Source organism: Lycium barbarum, chromosome 8 (genome assembly GCF_019175385.1).
Source record: "Lycium barbarum isolate Lr01 chromosome 8, ASM1917538v2, whole genome shotgun sequence".
Classification (NCBI taxonomy): Eukaryota; Viridiplantae; Streptophyta; class Magnoliopsida; order Solanales; family Solanaceae; genus Lycium; species Lycium barbarum.
The window spans coordinates 102,728,222-102,747,205 of record NC_083344.1 but is presented as its reverse complement, the minus strand read 5'-3'; the positions used below and the strand labels follow the sequence as shown (position 1 = coordinate 102,747,205).

Below are 18,984 nucleotides of genomic sequence, written 5' to 3'. Positions count from 1 at the left end.
ATACAAATAACGTGTCCCGGCCCGCTAGTACGAGGGACTCGGTGGGAAATGCAGAGAAATGCGCACGAGATCATGTCCTGGCCCGGGCTCAGTGAAAAGACATACTGTGACTTGCACGAATAGAGTAATGCAGAAACATATGCATATAAGTCCAGACTTAATAGACAAACCAAATGATAAGTCTTAGGATGTACCTTTCGTAACCTGCGACGGATTATATCAAAGCAGACTCCCGAGATTGTTCGTACATAATAAATATACCATAGGGTTTGACTGAATAGTCAGAATGGTCGTTCCTTAACAAATGGGACTGTTTAAATGACAAATCATTTCAAAGGAGTCGGATATTAGTCATAGTGTGTATGGACGCCCTTTTTGGGGATGGCACGATTCATCATATCAAATCATGTTTCTAAGGTCATAGCACATATCAAAATGTAATATAGATTCATCACATTTACTATCTGACAGACGGAACAATAATCAAAAGATTCTTTTAAGCACTATATAGAAATAAGACAAATAAAGCAATAGTAGGAGGTCTCGGAATCTGCGGGCCCACCACGGGTCAATCGAGGTGGTAAACTCAAATTATGAATCATAGACCTTGTAGAGTCATTCATGAGAGTTTTAGGGTATTCCGGTTCCATTTATGAAAGTTGCATACTTATAGGTCAGTTTGGAGGCAATTTAGGAAAAAATGATTCAATCTCACTAAAGGATTTGGAGCCAATTTCAATCTCGTAATCCGAGGAGCAGGGTCGTTTCCAAGGTTCGCGTTCGAGCCTACTACGTTTAGAACATGCCAAAGAATGAAGAGCAAAGCTTTACATACCTTGGTTGCGCCTTACGCTTGCCCAATCTCAATTCCCGTTTCGTCCAAAAACTGCAAATGGTCACATTTACCAATTACTATTCATGAGACTTAAAAATTCTATTCTTAACCAATACTTGCCTATAAAAATTTGGGCAGCATCTCCCCTATACATATAGCCTCCCCGAGATTCAACTCGGCTCAAAACAACCAACAACAACCCACAACAACATCAACAACATCAACAATCACAATATAGACTAATTAGTCCTCCTTCCGACATAGTGCAATAACTCTCATTTCCAACTTCGCATTTCCAACTCAATCTCAATATTTTCACATTCATTAAGATCATTACAATACCATTCGGACGCATATCATAACATTTCTACAATATATACACAAAATATACAAAACATGCAAACTTTCCATCAAAGCCATGATTTATCAAATTCTTCTAATCTTTAACATACAAGTTCATAACACATTTCCACCTTCCAAGTTCATCAACATTAATCATAATTTACACCTTAACCACTTCTTTTTCTTAATTTCATATGATCATACTAAAACAACATACTTTCCGACAACAACTTAACAACAAATTCTTTAGCTTAAACCATTATTCTTCCATCCACTTCACAAGGCCATAACAACACAATTAACATATCAAACAAAGTTAATTCATTTTCATTTCAATTCCCATACCACACGGCCAACATCCATTTTTCCAACTTCCATCAATTTCATTCCACTTTCATTTCTAATATGAATTACACCATATCCACAACTAGAATTCAACATAAAAATTCAACTCATATTACTTACACAAAAATGCTCACATACGGCCAACTACATACATACACATCCACTTGCAAACTTCTATATTTTCATAGTTTCTACTCATTTCCATATACTACAACACAAACAAAACTTCATAACATAAAAAGAACATAAAAATTCTTACCTTTTCCAACAAGTTCTCCTTGCCACCAAAGATAGTTTCTTGCCAAAATAATTGTACTACTTTGTAGAGAATATTGAACTTGATAAGAATTCAAGAAAATTATAAGTCTTGAATCAAGGTTGAAAGCTTGGGAATTTTTTCTTTCTTTTCTCCTTTCTCTTGGCCGTTTTTCTCCTCCTTGTTTGTTCTTGATTTCACTTTTGTTTTTTTTTCTTGAAGTTTCTTGAACCTAGCCTCCTTTATATAATTAATCACATGGAAAATTAATTAAACTCCAAGGGCTTGGGCCATTGCATGGCCGGCCACCCCCTTGTTTTGGGCTTCAAACTTTTCTTATTTTATTTTGAGCCCAATTCATTAAAATCTCGTTTTGTAATTCCTGAACAAATTTCCAAAATTCCAATTTTTGCCCTTGGCCTTCTCCAACACTTCCACACCAATATTTTTCATGAACAACCTACATATATAAGTTCAAATCCACATATGACCTTATTCCTTACAAATCGTAATTATTTCGAATTTTCCGAATATGCAAAAATACGGGGTATAACACAGAGCATGACAATCGATTCGTCTCTTCATAAGCTTTCGATCAGTCTTACCCGCAATTGAAGTTGAGGTCGAAATTTTTCTTCGATTCTGATCGTTTTTGGTTCGTTTTATTTGTTTTTTCGTTGTTGAAAAGACCTTGCTTCTTCAGGTTTAAGAAGAAGAACGGTAATCTCTATCTTCTACCAAAATACATTTTTGAGTAGTTCATTGTTACAGATCTGGCGATATTTGTGAAATTTTGACCTAATTCTGGTATTTTGCTTCCGCGATTGTTCGTATTCGTTGGTATATCTGGTGTTTTTTTGGTGTTTTAAGGGTTGAGTTGGTTTCTGTTTTGATTTTGTGTTGATTGTTGCTGGTTGTTGGTGAATCGTCATTCCACTATTGACTCTCGATTTTAGTCATGACGAGAAATACGACTAGTGTCTCAAACCCTAACAACTCGAATACTGACGGTTTCGAAGAGTTCACTATAGATTCTTCTCACCCCTTCTACGTTCACCCATCTGATAGTCTTGGTAGTCAACTTGTCACCATGCCTTTTAATGGTATTGGTTTTGTACACTGGCGCAGTAGCATGGTAACCTCACTTTCAGCTAAAAACAAATTAGGGATAGTGACTGGAAAAATAAAGAAACCTAAAGTTGATTCACCTTTATATTCATTTTGGGAAAGGTGTAATGATATGGTAAAAGCATGGATTACAAATTCTTTGACTAGAGAGATTACTGTGAGTGTTATGTGTCTACCTACTGCTCAAGATGTTTGGAATGACATCAATGAGATATTTGGTTAGTCAAACGGGTCAAAATACATTTATATTCAAAGAGAAGTCAGTTCCACTACACAAGGAACCTCTGATATTGCCTCATACTTCACCAAGCTGAGGAGACTTTGGGATGAGCTTTCATCTGCTTATGTTGGGCCTACATGCACTTGTGGTGCCCTTCCTAAGTTCATAGAGGACCAACATCTCCTACAATTCCTCAGTGGTCTAAATGACAACTATTCCACTGTCAAAAGTACCATTTTGATGTTGTCCCCTTTACCATCCATGAGTAAAGCATATTCTTTGCTTCAACAAGATGAAAGTCAAAAGGAGACCAGACCTTGTTCATCCAGTTTCTCTGGTGAATCTTCTTCATTCTCTGCCTCTGCTAGCCAAAATTCTGGTAGAACTTATAATCAGAGAGTGCAATTTGATCCAAAATATCCAAATAATACCAATCAAAGAATGCAGTTTGACCCTAAACATCACAAAAATTCTTCCTTATTCAGCAAATACTGTAAAAGCTCTGGTCATGTTGTTGAGAAATGCCATAGGCTCCATGGCTACCCCCCTGATTTCAAGTTCACCAAGAACAATAAATTAGCTTCTTGTGTTCAAACTGAGGCCAACATATCTGAATTCTTGAACAACACTGGGAAAGCCTCTGGTTCACCTGGTTATAGTAAGGAGCAGGTTCAGCATCTCATAGCACATTTCTAATAGGCTCACATGTCTCCTGCTCCCTCATCTTCTGCTGAAGAATTTGGCTTTGCCAATTTTGCAGGTGTGAGCAATCTTCCTATTACTCAATTTCCTGTAGTTAGTAATGTTATTCAGTGTTTGTCTGCTCAGTTTGGTAGTTGTCCTTGGATACTTGATTCAGGTGCCACTAATCATATGACGCCATATAAACATCTTTTACACAATGTCCAACCTCTATCTAAACCTTACCTAATTACTCTACCAAATGGATATAAAGTTAAGGTTGTATCTACTGGTTTTATAAACCTTAAACAGGATATAATTTTACACAATGTCCTCTTGGTTCCCTCATTTCAATTTAATCTCATTTCAATTTATCAATTAATCCTCTAGTTACAGTGTTTGGCCATTTTCAGCATTTCCTCTTGTTTTCTACAGGGCCCTTCTCTGAAGAGGCCACTGGAAATTGGTAAAGCAGCACAAGGACTGTACTTCCTCATTCCAAATTTACCTCAACAATCTATTTCTGTTTCACCTGTTGTTAATACCCGCAGTCTTTCCAATAAGGCACCTGATTCCCATTCTGTGAATCCTATTATTTCTGATTGTAATGCCACTATTAATGCCACTGTTCATCCTACTATCTCTGATTGTAATGCCACTGTTTCTCCTACCATCTCTAATTGCACTACCAATGTTATGCCCCATTTTAATCCCTCTCCTATGAATAAGATGGATTTGTTCTGGCATCAAAGGTTAGGGCACATGCCTTTCAATAAAATGAAGTCAATTCCTTATCTTTCTGATAAAGTATCCACAAAACAACCTTTTATATGTTCAATATACCCCATGGCTAGGCAATAAAGGCTATCATTTCCTCATAGCAATATTCAGTCCACTAAACCTTTCCAATTAGTTCATTTAGACACATGAGGTCCCTATCACACTAGAACATACAATGGGTATAGGTATTTTCTTACTATTGTGGATGATTTCTCTAGAGCTACATGGACACACCTCCTTGCTTCTAAGGGTAGTGCTTTTTCTGCCATCAAAGCTTTCACCAAGATGGTACAAACTCACTTCCACTCCTCCATTCAAACTTTCAGATCAGATAATGCCCTTGAACTAGGTGGCAGTTCTGAAGCAACCATGCTTTTCAATGAATCTGGCATCTTGCACCAAACTTCTATACCTCACACACCTCAACAGAATGGGGTTGTTGAAAAAAAACACAAACACCTCCTAGAAATATCTAGAGCCCTTTTATTTCAATCCAATCATCCTACAAATTATTACCTATCTCATTAATAAACTACCCTCTTCTGTTTTAGGCAACATTACCCCTTATGAGAAACTGCACCACTCTCCTCCCACATATGATCATCTCAAATCCTTTGGTTGTCTTTGCTTTGCCAGCACACCCAAACCGGGAAAGGATAAATTTCAGTCTAGAGCCATCAAATGTGTTTTTATAGGTTATCCTTGTGGTAAGAAAGGATATAAATTGTTGGATTTGTCCACTCACTCTGTTTTCTATTCCAGAGATGTCATATTCCATGAACATGTATTCCCTTATTCCAATCATTCTCACAGTACTTTTCCTGCCAATCCTTCAACCTTTGTTAATGTTCCATCTGCCTCACCTTCCCCCTCCTCTTCTCCCTCTCAACTTCTTGATGTCCCTCGTACTATAGTTCCTCCTGCTCCGGACCCTTCTCAGGTTCTTCCTCCAGTTCCTAATCCTCCAGCTTCACTTTCTGTTCCTGCTTCTAGACAGTCCAGTAGACCTAAACACACTCCTTCTTATCTTCATGATTATCATTGCTCTTCTGTTATTTCTCCACCTGAATCGGTGCCTAAGACTACTTCTGTTGAGTTACAAATGCAAGAGCCCTTGTTTTACCAACAGGCTGCTTCTCAGCCTTCCTGGCAAGAGGCTATGCTACAGGAATTTGCTGCCCTTGACGCCAACCACACCTGGGATATTGTTCCTCTCCCTCCCCACAAAAAGCCAATCCCTTGTAAATAGGTCTATAAGATCAAACAAAAATCTGATGGGTCCATTGAACGGTATAAAGCAAGGCTGGTGGTAAGAGGTGATACTCAAAAGGAAGGGATTGATTATATTGAAACCTTTTCCCTAGTTATTAAGTTCACCACCATCAAATGCCTTCTATATTTGGCTACTAAGTTGAATTAGACTGTTTATCAGCTAGATGTCAACAATGCTTTTTTGCATGGGGATCTTCATGAGGATGTGTATATGAAGATTCCTCTTGGTCTCCAGATATCCTCTACATCATCCAATTATGTCCCTTTGGTTTGCAAGCTCAAAAAATCCCTTTATGGCCTCAAACAGGCTTCTAGACAATGGTTCTCCAAATTGTCTGAAGCTTTGTTAAGTACAGGCTACATTTCAAGCAAAAATGACTACTCCCTTTTCACCAAAAGATCTGTCTCCTCCCTCACTATTTTGGCAGTCTACGTTGATGATATTTTTCTTGCTGGGGATGATATTTCTGAAATGGACAGTTTAAAGGCCTACTTAGACTCTCAGTTCAAGATCAAGGATCTTGGTTCCATACACTATTTTTTGGGCTTGGAGGTTATCAAACATTTTCACGACTATGTCATGTCTCAACACAAGTTTGCTACTGATCTACTGTTTGAGTTCCATTGTCAGAATTTCACTCTAGTCGTTGCACCTTTGGACAGTTCTGTCAAGCTGACTACTGATATGTCTGCACCTCCAACTGATCCTAGTACATAGAGAAGAATTGTTGGGAAATTGAATTTTTTGCAACATACTAGGCCAGATATTGCCTTCTCAGTTCAGCACTTAAGTCAGTTTCTCCAAAACCCTCAAGTGCCTCACATGCTTGGTGCCTTACATGTGCTTCGCTATTTACTTAATGCACCAGATCAGGGCATCTTGCTCTCTAATTCTTCTGATACTTCACTGGTGGCTTACTCTGATTCAGACTGGGCTGCTTGTGCTTAGTCTCGCATGTCCATCACTGGTTTTTATATCACCTTTGGTGGCTCTCCTATTTCATGGAAAAGTAAGAAACAAGCAACAATTTCTTTATCCTCCGCTGAGGCTGAGTATCGGGCTTTGCGCAAGGTTATTGCTGAAATTGCTTGGTTGGTCAGGTTATTCGGTGATCTCGGTTTGCCTTACATAAGTCCAGTTCCTATATTTTGCGACAGTCAGGCTGCTCTACACATTGCCAAAAATCCTGTCTTCCATGAACGGACCAAACATATTGACATTGACTGTCACTATGTTCGGGACTGTTTGGGCGATGGTTTGATATCTCTACATCATGTGTCTACTACTTCACAATTGGCTGACATTTTGACTAAGTCTCTTTCAGGTTTCTTCATCATGGGCTGCTTGGCAAGCTTGGCGTGGTATCCCCCTCCAACTTGAGGAGGGGTGTTGGGCCTACTTAGACACCAGCCCATATTTTAGTTTTAGCTCAGTTTTATTATTCAGCACTTTGTATTGGAAAGTGGCCCAGGACCCGGCCCAATTGTAATAAGTACACGGACCAGACCTTTCAGGGTCAACAATTCATTAATTCATTTGTTTTACCTTTTCTGAAAATATAATTCTCTCTCCCCACTTATCTTCTCTCTAGTTTCTAAGGTTTCTTCAATCTTCATCAAGACTCGATTCACCATTGTTTCGAGTCTACCAGACCATTCCAACTTACAAAATAATCATTTACACAACTTTAAAGTTTATGTGTCACGTCATGCCACATTAGTGTTGGATGTCCACTAGACACAGTGAGAATGATCTGAGACATCTAGATGTGCATTCTCATAAGGGAAAAGGTGCAAATATACTCCTCAACTTTGTGCTTTGGAGCAGATACACTCCTCCTTAAAAAAGTGGTGCATATATATATCCCTGCCATTACAGAAATGGTGCAAATATACACTCACATAATTATTTAAAAAAAAATCATTTAGCTTATTTTCTAGGGAGAAAAACATATATATACATAGATCGAGGGTGTATTTACAAAATATGACGATACTTTTCAGTTTGCAAAACCTAACATTAGAGAACTTACAAAACCTATACAAAATAACAACTACAGTAAAAAAAATAATATACAGTAAATCATAACCCAAAAATCACGTAACCGTTCAGTATCTTTCTCCCCATAATATCTCCCTGCGATTTTCTCTCCCCAATTCCACCATAATTCATGGCAGTTTGAAATTGATTCCATTAAGCGGCATATTCTCCCTATTACGATTGAAGAGGCTTAAAATTCAATTATAGTAATTGAAATTTCAAAACTCATAATGTAACGACCCGCCTGGTCGTTATTGGACCTTCCTCAGCCCGTGTACGAAAACCAAGTGTATCGTCATAAGATCTGTCCACGGGGAAGTTTTAAGTGTAATATTAATTCATAATTGAATTAGATAAGAGTTAAAGAGTTGTGGGCCTAGGGAGGATATCTTCGCCGTAGCGGGTGAACGATGCAGTCCGCTGCAGCGGTATATGCGGACCAGTACCCGCGTTTAATGGATTTATTTCAGGATTTAACCCTTTTTGTCCACAAAACCCCTCTTCTAAGCCGTCATTAGGGTATTCCCAGAGTAAAACACTTGATGACTAGGGAAAGGTAGCCCTTCAAAGATCCTTCGCGTTATCTGCCTTAAAGATTTCTCTATCACGATTTCCAGATCCAAGACGGGATGGTGGATATTCCATGAATGTTCGTGATAGCTGTTCGGCAACGAGGTAGGTTATGGTTTACTTGAGTTATACTTTGATTAATAAATCGTACATATGCTATAGAATTGACGGGAGAAAGCATGATTAGGTCTTTGGACACGAAATTCGGTTGAATATTGTTTAAGTTAAGATAAATGCTGATTTTCTGTGGGTATCGTGCCATTAGGTAAAGAAGTGAACCAAGATGTGTAGTTGATAGGCCCAAAAAGGGAAGCAAAGTAGTGAATATGGTTTTGTTACTGATATAGTTAGTATGGTGGGGTATGTGCAATTACCGAGTTGGCCACAATAGAGTCTTATTGTACCATGGGTGGGGGCGACATGTTGTTAAATTGTAGGTGTCCTCATCGGGCATTCATGTTGTTGTTATTTTATGTACCGAGCATGCAGGAACCATCAGTATTTACTTCCTTGTTGATTCGGAGTGATTTCTTATTCATGTTATGGATGAGTCGAGTCCGAGTCTTGGTATGACTGTTGTGTGATGACTTGTATTCTTATTGTACGAATCTTCGTGGGGTATCCACATTGTTAAGGGGTTGATTTCTTAAGTCTTGTTTATGACTCGTGACATAGTGACTTGTACTCTTGAGACTGATACATTGATTGTTCACGATCCTTATTGATTGTCGGAACGAAAAAACATTGAGATGAGATAAAAAAGCGCAGCCTGGTACACTAAGCTCCCGCTATGCGCGGGGCTCGGGGAAGGGCCGGACCAGAAGGGTCTATTGTACGCAGCCTTACCTTGCATTTCTGCAAGAGGCTGTTTTCACGGCTCGAACCTATACTATAAATATAAATATGAAAAGGCACATTGGACAGGGGGTGAGGATGTGGCCTAGTTATGGGCTCGTGATCCGAGGTCAGTTCCGGAGTGAGTGGTACATGGATACCATGAGTCCACTGCAGGTCTTGGCTATTTGGGAAAACATTACTATTTAACATGTGTGTACGGATATGATACTAACATTGATCTCATTATACTTGTGTGTTCTTATTTGTGATGGTGACAGAGCTGATTCCGGTTGGATGACATATAGTCATGGTTCCTTCTGGTAAGTTACAATTGATTTCCTCATGATTGTGGAGGTGAGGCGTTACAAGTAACCTCGTAATCTGTTGATAAATAAGGGAAGGTAGGTCGAGTCGACCCCATTAGCGTGGCTAAGTGTTTGGAAGTATGTTGATTTGCTATCATTGATTGCATTTCTTTACTTGTTCTTACTTGATACTTGATAAGTGGTTTGAGTCTGGTGTCCATTGTGGATTGTGTGTTGATTAAGTCTAATCGATAAATTTCGAGTATGTTAAAGTAAGGTGGAAAAAGGTAAGGATTAGTGATCCCACTGAGTATTGGTTGATAGTGAGGTTGAGGTCTATCCTTTTTAATTGTCGGGGTCTAATTGGTCCAAGAGTCTATCTTAAATGTAAATGTTGTTGTCTGTTGGTCCTTACTTCCTAGTGTTGCGTTGACATGGTAATGGGATACGAATATGTTTATGTCATAACTGTTTAAGTATGGGTAGGATGTAAAAAGGTGTTACGACGATACCCATCTGTTTATTCTGTTTGATTTTATATCGTGTTGCGTGAACTAATCTTAGTCGACCTATGATGCTTACCAGTACTTGTGGTGTACTGATACTACTCTTGCTACATCCTTTGGGGTGTAGATGTGTTTCAGGTTGTTGCTTGAAGGTTTCCTTAGTTGCAGTGGCAGATATCTTCCTACAGCTTCTGTTTATCTCGTTCCGAAGGCGGAAAAGCTGTGTCTTTTTAATTTTGTTATCTCTCTGTAATTTAGAAGCTTTTGTACCTGTCTAGACTAGATCCTTGGGAAAGTTGAGTTGTTCTAAATAATTAAAGAATGTCTTCGTAATGTTCATTTTATTTACTACTGTTGGTTGGATTTGCTTTCAAAACAACTTTACAAAGGGGTTGGTTGGTAAGGGTTCACCGATCAGGTGGCAATAAGGTAGGTGCCCGCACGATCCGTAATTTGGGTCGTGACACATAAAACGTTGAATATCAAAAGTTTTGGATAAAAAATTTCGTACTCTAGCAATGCCAGATAGCACAATTCATTCAATAATGGTGCAACACAATGGAAGATGGGACGCATCAGGTGGGTATATCTTAATGCCGAGTATTTTTTATGTATTGTGTCTGTTTAATAGCATATGATATGTTTCATGAAAAGTTGTGTATAAAATATGTATAAAAGTTGAATGTAATAGGTATATATGTTGATTTTTGTAATGTGTTGATACTGTGTATGTACTTTGTATTATATATGTATCATAATCTTGTAAATAATGTGTTTTTTATTAACTTTTTAACAGGTAGATACATAGATTATGAAATTGAAGGAATATTATACGATGCCAATTCGAATTTCAGTGGATTGGTCTCTGCTTAACTAGGAATAGATACCACAATTCAAGTATTGGAGATTAAATACATTGTTAGTGATAGATGCCCACCAATGATCATACACAACGATATGGGTGTCCATGTATATTTAGACCAGAAAAAGGAAAATAAAAACTTCTTTAGTAAGTATCCTTTATGTATTACGCTGAAGGATACAACTATGGACTTAATTGAATTCCATCAAGAAGAAGGAAGCAGTTCGCATTCTATACAAGCCGGATGGGAAAATCAACCTTCACACAATGGAAATACAATTCAGATGAATGCTATGGTTCCAATTGTAGAAGTTGAGGTCTTGGAATGTGAAAGAAATGGAATAATAAGTGACACTCAATATGAATTTGTCACGGAAAAATAGATTTATAAGCACCAGTATACACTTGTTGCGGTTATGAAGAACCACGCCTTTTTGAAGCAATTTCAATTTCGGGTTAGAAGGTCTAGTTCAAAAAGGTATGAAACAATTACTGTTATTTCTATACATGTTGAATAAAATATGTATGATACATTTACGAAAATAAACTTTTCAATTATATATATATAGTGTAGGACTGTTCTATCATATATCTATGAAAACTGTATATATGAGCCCGTTTGGATTGGCTTATAAGTTGGCTATAAGCTGTTTTCAGCTTTTTTGAGTGTTTGGCTGGTCAGCTTAAAGCCATTTTGTGCTTGAAATAAGCCCAAAAAATTAATTGGGTTTGTTTGGCTTAACTTTAAAAAAGCAGCTTATAAGCTGAAAATGCTGCTTTTTTTAAGCCCATCCAAACAGGCTCTATATCTGTTTCTGAAATTAATTTTTTATCGAACAATAGCTATTTTCTTGAATGCTCTGCGGACGACTGCTCTTGGTGTTTTAAATCGTCAAGTCTGAATGATTCGAGGCATTTCAAAATTAGAAAATTTTTTAATCAACATTCATGCTTGTTAAGAGATAGGATTTATTCAAGACGTCAAGCAACTTCAGGGGTTGTTGGAATTATGATAATGGATAAGTATGAAGATCCAAAAAGAGTATACACCCCGAAGGATATAGCATCGGACATGAGGAAACAACATGGTTTAACAATGACCTACATGCAAGCTTATAGAGCGAAGGAAAAGGCATCAAACATGTTGCAAAAGGATCCAACTGAATCGTACAATAAGTTGCCCAACTACTTATACATTCTGGAGAAGACATATCCGGGCTCAGTCATTAGTTTGGGAAAAACAGAGGAAGACCGCTTCTTGTATTCCTTTGTAGCATTGGATACTTGTATTAGAGGATGGGAGTATTGTAGGCCTATAGTAGTGGTTGATGGCACCCGTCTAAAATCAACTTATGAAGGAACTATGCTAATAGCAAGTACATTAGATCCATAGTTGCCAGAATTTCAATGACTTCTCGAATTGAATTAGTATGCATAGCTCCACCCGGAAATGAATCATAGACGTAGAGACACCTGCTTTTGATACATAACAAAGCCAACACCCAATGATATTCTTCGCTTAAATTGATTGGGAAGAGCACATAATCAACTCTATCCCAAGCGATATTTGCGACCACGTTAAATTTACGAATAATTTTCGCCGCTTTATGATCAGCAGTAATAAAACGCTTATCTTTGTTATACACCTTGTATTGCTTGTGGATCTCCTCAACCCACTTTACGAAAAAACAATCAGTTGTTGTGTATCTCACTTGGTTATTTGAACCATACTTTTCCTTTTTCATCAAGTAATGCATAATGACATCGACAGGCTAAAAAAGGATGTCAATTAAAATATGAATTAGACATGGTAAAATATTTCTGTAATTAAGTATTCGATAGAACTGTCTCTTATGAGTTTATACATTACACATCATTATTTATACACATTTGATACACAACTGGATATTTAACAAGTTACTTTTCATACAAATTTAATACATGATGTAGCATGAAAATCATACAGTCCACACACATATCCTAAACATGGCATCTCAACCTAAGAATACCAATTTTGCAACACCCCTAAAGGGTCACACCGAATATTGTACTTGAAATTTAGTTAAACAAATAATTCACTGTTAAGCATAGAATCTTGAAATCCAACAAGGACAAAAAATCAAGAATCCTCCTCCAAATAAATGGAGATCAAATAAAAAAAATACAATTCCAATTAGTCAACAATCAAAACAATATTATTTCAGACAACAATTCATATTGATTTCATACAAATCAAATTTAGTTTTTTTTAATATATCTGATTTATGGTTTGGAGACAACATACCGAGTCTTCCCACGCTTTCCCAGTCTGAACGACAGTGTAGAACCACTCCATTCTGTCTACTCTCTTAATTCCCAAATCATAAGGATTGGCAATCTTATTATCCTTTATAGTGTAGGCTGAAATTCTGGAACACAAAAACAGTCAATCATTGCAGAAGAAATAGGTAAATAAATAATATATGTTATACAAACCTATTCTTTCTTTTAGACACTTTAGCATATACCCAAGTGGTAAATTCATTGAGCAGTGCATCATCAACATCAAATCCATTGTAATTTGCAAACGGATGTTTTATGTTGAAGTATTTAGGAGATTTTCCCGTGCCGCTGCCAACTGAACTAAAACCTACATAAGGAGATGATCAATACTTTCCAGGATTTCTGAGTCGTGGTTGTAGTTCAGGAGTAACAATGTTGCGATTGTAATTGGTTTCAATAGCAACAATTTGAGTCTCGCTATATGGAGGCAATTCAATGTCATCTAGACTCAGTCCTTATAGGCAGAATAGCACAAATTACCCAAATTATCAATTCCAGCAACCACATCATCTAAAGAATGATACGAAAAATTCAAAATTTCAAAATTTTTATAGCATATATTTAATAAGTCGTTTAAATTGCATCAAACTAATAGTCTTACCATCTAGACATTTATCACGTGCTTTAACAACCCCATCATGCACAATAACTTCATTATACATACAAAACATATGTATTAGAAATAAGTCTTAAAATCTTTCATGAAACCATTTGTCATACAATATTTATACATATTTCATATATGTGCTTATGTGTGTGAACTATGAAAAATACATTTAAATGAAGAGTGAAGTCCTTATGTTTTGTAATATAGAGCAACTCCATCATGCACAACAACTCAATCACATTTAAATTGCATCAAACTAATAGTCTTACCATCTAGACATTTATCACGTGCTTCAGCAACTCCATCATGCACACTAACTTCATTATTCATACAAAACATATGTATTAGAAATAAGTCTTAAAATCTTTCATGAAACCATTTGTCATACAATATTTATACATATTTCATACATGTGCTTATGTGTGTGAACTATGCAAAATATATGTAAATGAAGAGTGAAGTCCTTACCTGAAATAGGATCATTGTTCGTATGAATCTTGAAGGCTTCTTGATTAAATAGACCATTACCACAGGCTTCACCAAATCCATCATGCACACCAACTACATGTTGCATCCAAAGATATGTATAGAAAATTAAATCCTAAAATATTAACTGAATAATTTTTTCATACACTTTTTATACATCTTTCATAAATGTTTTTATGGGTGTGAAATATGGTAGATAATAAGAAATTTACTTGAAGTAAAAGAATGACTTTGATTCTTCAATGCTTCAGGATCATCTAGACCTTTATCACACGCTTCACCAAATCCGTCATGCACACCAACTACATTTTTCATACCTAAATAAGTATGGCAATTATGTCTCGAAATATTAACTGAAAACCTTTTCATACACTTTTTATACATCTCTTATAAATCTGTTTAAGGGTGTGGAATGTGCAAGATATTAAGAAAATTTACTTGAAGTTCCAGAATGACTTTGATTCTTCCAATATGCTGCATCTTGACCAGATATTGGCACACATCCATCCTCCCAATCAACCTCACCCTTAGCCTCTTGTTCATCAAAATCAGCTCGTATGTCTGGATACTCTTCATTCTGGTCGCTGCTTGTTTTTCGTTTTTCCTCAATGACCTTAACACCTCCAGAACCCTGTTTATTAATGTATGCATAAGTAAACTTAAAAATAGATGGATAATACAGAGGAGGCACCATCACAGATAATAAAAATGACCTCAAATTCATAATTTTCAGTTTTCTTGCCATTTGAGGACTTGATCTCTACTAGTATGTCGCTGAATGATTTGTCCATATGGTGCTTCATCTGTTTAAAATCATCATCTACCTGAAAATAAACATTAAACAACAAAATTAATGATAATTTGTTTACTACAATGAAAAAACATAATGAACTTTATAATTTATATAATCCAATCAGATACCTTCTCTTGAAAATAGTTTCAAATCTTCGCGAACCTATAAAGATGGAGAAAACAATTAGTGATATTGTGTTAACTGAATCAAAATCATTACATAAAATTGTAAAAAAAAAATCTGGTGAATTCCATACATACATTTACAACTTCATTCTTCAATGCCTCGAACTCAGCACCATGTACAGAAGGGGTATCAGGTGTGGTAGTGTGTGGTCGTGGCACATCCGATAACTCATTGAAAAGTATAAATTCATTATTTGTTGGGGCGATGTTGGAAAAAACCACCTAGCACAAACAGAAACATATACATGTATTCACAAGTTAGCGATTCTAGGCAAACATTGAAATATAACATGTGTATTTATGAAATATGTATGTATGATTTTGAAACTGTTCTTATGCAGCTGAATCCCATATGTTTTGAACATACCCTTCTTCAGGTAGTCAAAGTACAATATTTCTTGGGATGTTTTCCAGTTAAGAATACGGGGAGTGTGGTTTCCAATACGGGTAGCAACCAAAGGATCAACCTTTGAGCAACACTCATTGAACCATACTTGCAAAGCAAGTGGAAAGCCCCCAAACCTATAATATGTTGGATCACCACTCAACTTATGACTAACCGAACCAAGTGTATCCTTAAAACATTCATTTCCACAAGGATAGTGTCTATATTCACCACTCTCAACTAAGTCAAAGTGCAACTTAGATACATAAGCTTTCGAAGTCTCAGTTGAGAATAGGAATGTACTAATAAAGTACAGAATGGCAATTTTCATAAGATCGTCATCCCCAAACTAGTTTTTCTTCAAAAATCCTTATCAGCTCACTCTTTGGTACTTTTTTTTTATCAAGAAAGTAACTATTCATTAATCTGTTTGGTGAATTAGGGTCTGAAATGAAATCACTCGGCATGCCGCATTTCAAACCATGATAATGGCAGATTCTCTTATGCCAAAATAGAGCTCGTTCCCATTCAACATGACAATAAATATATCATCCCTCTCGTTTTCAGTCTCTGCATACATCAAGCTACGAATGAGCTGTGGGTGAACCTTGATATTCGGTAAATCAAGAAATATCCAAATGGGGAATCCCTATGCATCTGCAATTGCTTCCCTTTAGTCGCCCCTTTATATTATCAGTAGCTTTGATGTTGGTGTAAGAACAAAAGTGAGTTGGCATCTTCTTTACCTGAATATATAATAAATAACAAAATTTTATTATTACTATAGAAATTCGAGACCAATATTCATACAAAAATAATAAGATCCAACTATAAAAATGAAAACTACCATTCTCTATACAAATTAATTTGACGATATTTAGAGGAGCCCTTAAGGTCGAAATGCTTGTTGAGCATACTCAGGAGAACTGTAATGGAATCCAATAACTTTATAGGATACATATCAATGGTTAAACTAACATTTTCCAAATAGAGTGCATGCTCTTGGGGCAGAAGAAAATGAAAAGATAAGACTAAAAGAAGCAATTTCAATTAACTGAAAGATATACATTTCATACATTCAGTATTCAAGGACATCTCATTGTTGAAACAGCCCGATTCTCATAAAGGTGTATGAAAAGGGTATGTATTAACCACATTTGAACAAAATACTAAAAATATAAATAATGTATGCCTTGCAAATATGGCTCCGGTTTATATACTAAAATATACCTAAATTATACAAGATTCATACACAAAATAATAAAAACCAAAATAAAAATGAAACATACCATTTTCTATACAAAATTTATACCAATCATTTGACCATAAAACAATAATTGAAGTATAAATACTTGTTTATACCTTCAATTTAGGTTTGTCATGCGTCCTCTTTGATGTTTTACCTTTTTTAACCCTTTTTTTAATAAAATTAGGAGCCTCAATTTTTTTCTTCCCTTTTGCTATTTCCACACTGTCGACCTTGTTTTTCTTAGCAGTAGGACAACCGATTTCGCCTTCAAAATCAGAATCGTAGATGATTTCTTTGGACTTTATAGGTAAAATTTCTTTCCCGCATTTTTTGTTGAACTACTGTAACAGTAGGTGATTTTCCCCCTTTCTTAACAGGACTTTGAGTGAATGCATGCGAATCAAAGCTGGGAATGGGCCCTATTTTCGGGCTTGATATGGCAATTAGCCTGTTGATTTTACGAGTAGGAGTCTCCATTGAAATTTTTTTACTCATTGTTTCAACAATAAAGATGAATTAAAAAAATGTAGATTGAAAAAGAGTTGCTATTAGCCAACAAACATCAAAATTGGAGTAAAATTGTTTGTCAGGAAGATGAAAACATTTGTTATTAGGAGAGAAGATGAAATTTGGGTTTGAGTGATGGTGTTTTTGAACCGCTACAGAGGAGAAGAGAGAGAGAGAGAGATTGAAAGAGAGAAAAATCTTTTTGATAACGATGAGGGGAGGAGAGAGAGATTGAAAGAGAGAGAAAAATCTTTTTTGATAAAGACATTGAAAGTTGAAACTAAATCTACTATCCTTCAGCAAAAAAATAAATAAACCATACTATGCTATTATTAAGCCAAAAATTAAAATCCAGATCATCTTCCTAAAAAAGGGCCCAAAATCATGGAAAGTCACATTAATTTTAAATCTGGTATGTTTAGTAATTAAGTTAATGTTTAGTAATTAAGTTGTTATGTGTTGTATATAAGGAAAAATATTCTTATGTTTTGTAATATAGAGTCTTAAGTAGCATTATTAGGTCATTTTTCCTATTTTTTAATATAAACAAATACCACGTGCCTTTAAAAATATAAGTCTATCCACTTCTTTTAGTAGACTTATTTTTTTATGGCCCCGTGGTATTTTTTTTCTGGTGGGTCGGATCTACTTCGTTTAAAAAAAATATATCCATGACTTTAAAAAAAATAAGTTTACCCATTTTTTTAAATGATCCAAACCCAACCCACAAGAAAATAAAATTACCACATGGCTTTAGAAAATACATCTACTAGAAAAATGGGTAGACTTTTTTTTAAAGTCACGTGACATTTTTAAAATTAAAACATAAGGTAAATGATACTTAAAAGAATAATCATCAGCAAAAACGGTATATTTGCACCATTTGTGTAACAGAGGTGTAACACCTCGTGCATTCAGGATAGAGTTCGACTCGTAAGACGGGGGTATAATGAAACCAATATGAGGAGTATGGGAGGTGTTTTGAAGACTAATCAAATCATAAGAAGAGTCTTTGGACAAAGCAAAGTTGGAAGCCACTCTACGGAGTATGTTTTCAAGTGAGTTTGCAGAAGGTCTTACTTCAAGCGACTATCAACCCTTTATTATTTGGGAATTTGGGAAACCTTCCTTGATAAAAGTTGTATTCCTTTGAAATAACTTTTCAATGGTATATTATGGAGGTCAAACACACATCTGTACAAAAAGTTATAACCGTTTTACTGAAGGGTCACAAAACTGTCTAATGAAATACGGCCTGTAAAAACGGTCCGTATTTTGTGTCCATATTATGTGAAACGTTCAGCCTCGACATTCTATTGTGTGCCATGATAAAATACGGTCCATAAATACAGACCGTATCTCAAAATACAGACCATGTTTATGGTCCGTATTTCTCCCAATGCAGTTAAGTATATATACACCATTGAGACTTATAATTCTATTTTTCATTCCCTCAAGCCCTAGAACGAA

General features: G+C 36.1%; 2 protein-coding genes across 5 annotated transcripts; one reads left to right on the top strand and one right to left on the bottom strand.

Annotated features, from left to right (window-relative positions):
• Positions 1–2,736: 2,736 nt before the first annotated feature.
• Positions 2,737–3,822, top strand: LOC132608047 (uncharacterized). The gene is made up of 2 exons (XM_060322123.1): positions 2,737–3,063; positions 3,130–3,822. The coding sequence occupies exons 1-2, from the start codon at positions 2,737–2,739 to the stop codon at positions 3,820–3,822; spliced, it is 1,020 nt and encodes a 339-aa protein (XP_060178106.1).
• Positions 3,823–13,062: 9,240 nt separating this feature from the next.
• On the bottom strand, positions 13,063–17,708 carry LOC132605202 (uncharacterized). Of its 4 annotated transcripts, XM_060318420.1 has the most exons (9): positions 17,121–17,708; positions 15,449–16,504; positions 15,317–15,350; positions 15,109–15,219; positions 14,834–15,026; positions 14,608–14,712; positions 14,378–14,470; positions 14,179–14,226; positions 13,063–13,951 (listed from the first exon to the last, which is right to left on the bottom strand). In XM_060318420.1, exons 4-9 carry the CDS (start codon positions 15,196–15,198, stop codon positions 13,851–13,853), a joined length of 630 nt encoding a protein of 209 aa, XP_060174403.1. In that variant the 5' UTR covers positions 15,199–15,219; positions 15,317–15,350; positions 15,449–16,504; positions 17,121–17,708; the 3' UTR covers positions 13,063–13,850. The 4 variants fall into 4 exon arrangements, with proteins under 4 accessions (XP_060174403.1, XP_060174401.1, XP_060174404.1 ...); XM_060318418.1 differs by having other exon boundaries at positions 14,834–15,219; XM_060318421.1 differs by having other exon boundaries at positions 13,063–13,388; positions 14,834–15,219.
• Between the last annotated feature and the right edge of the window lie 1,276 nt (positions 17,709–18,984).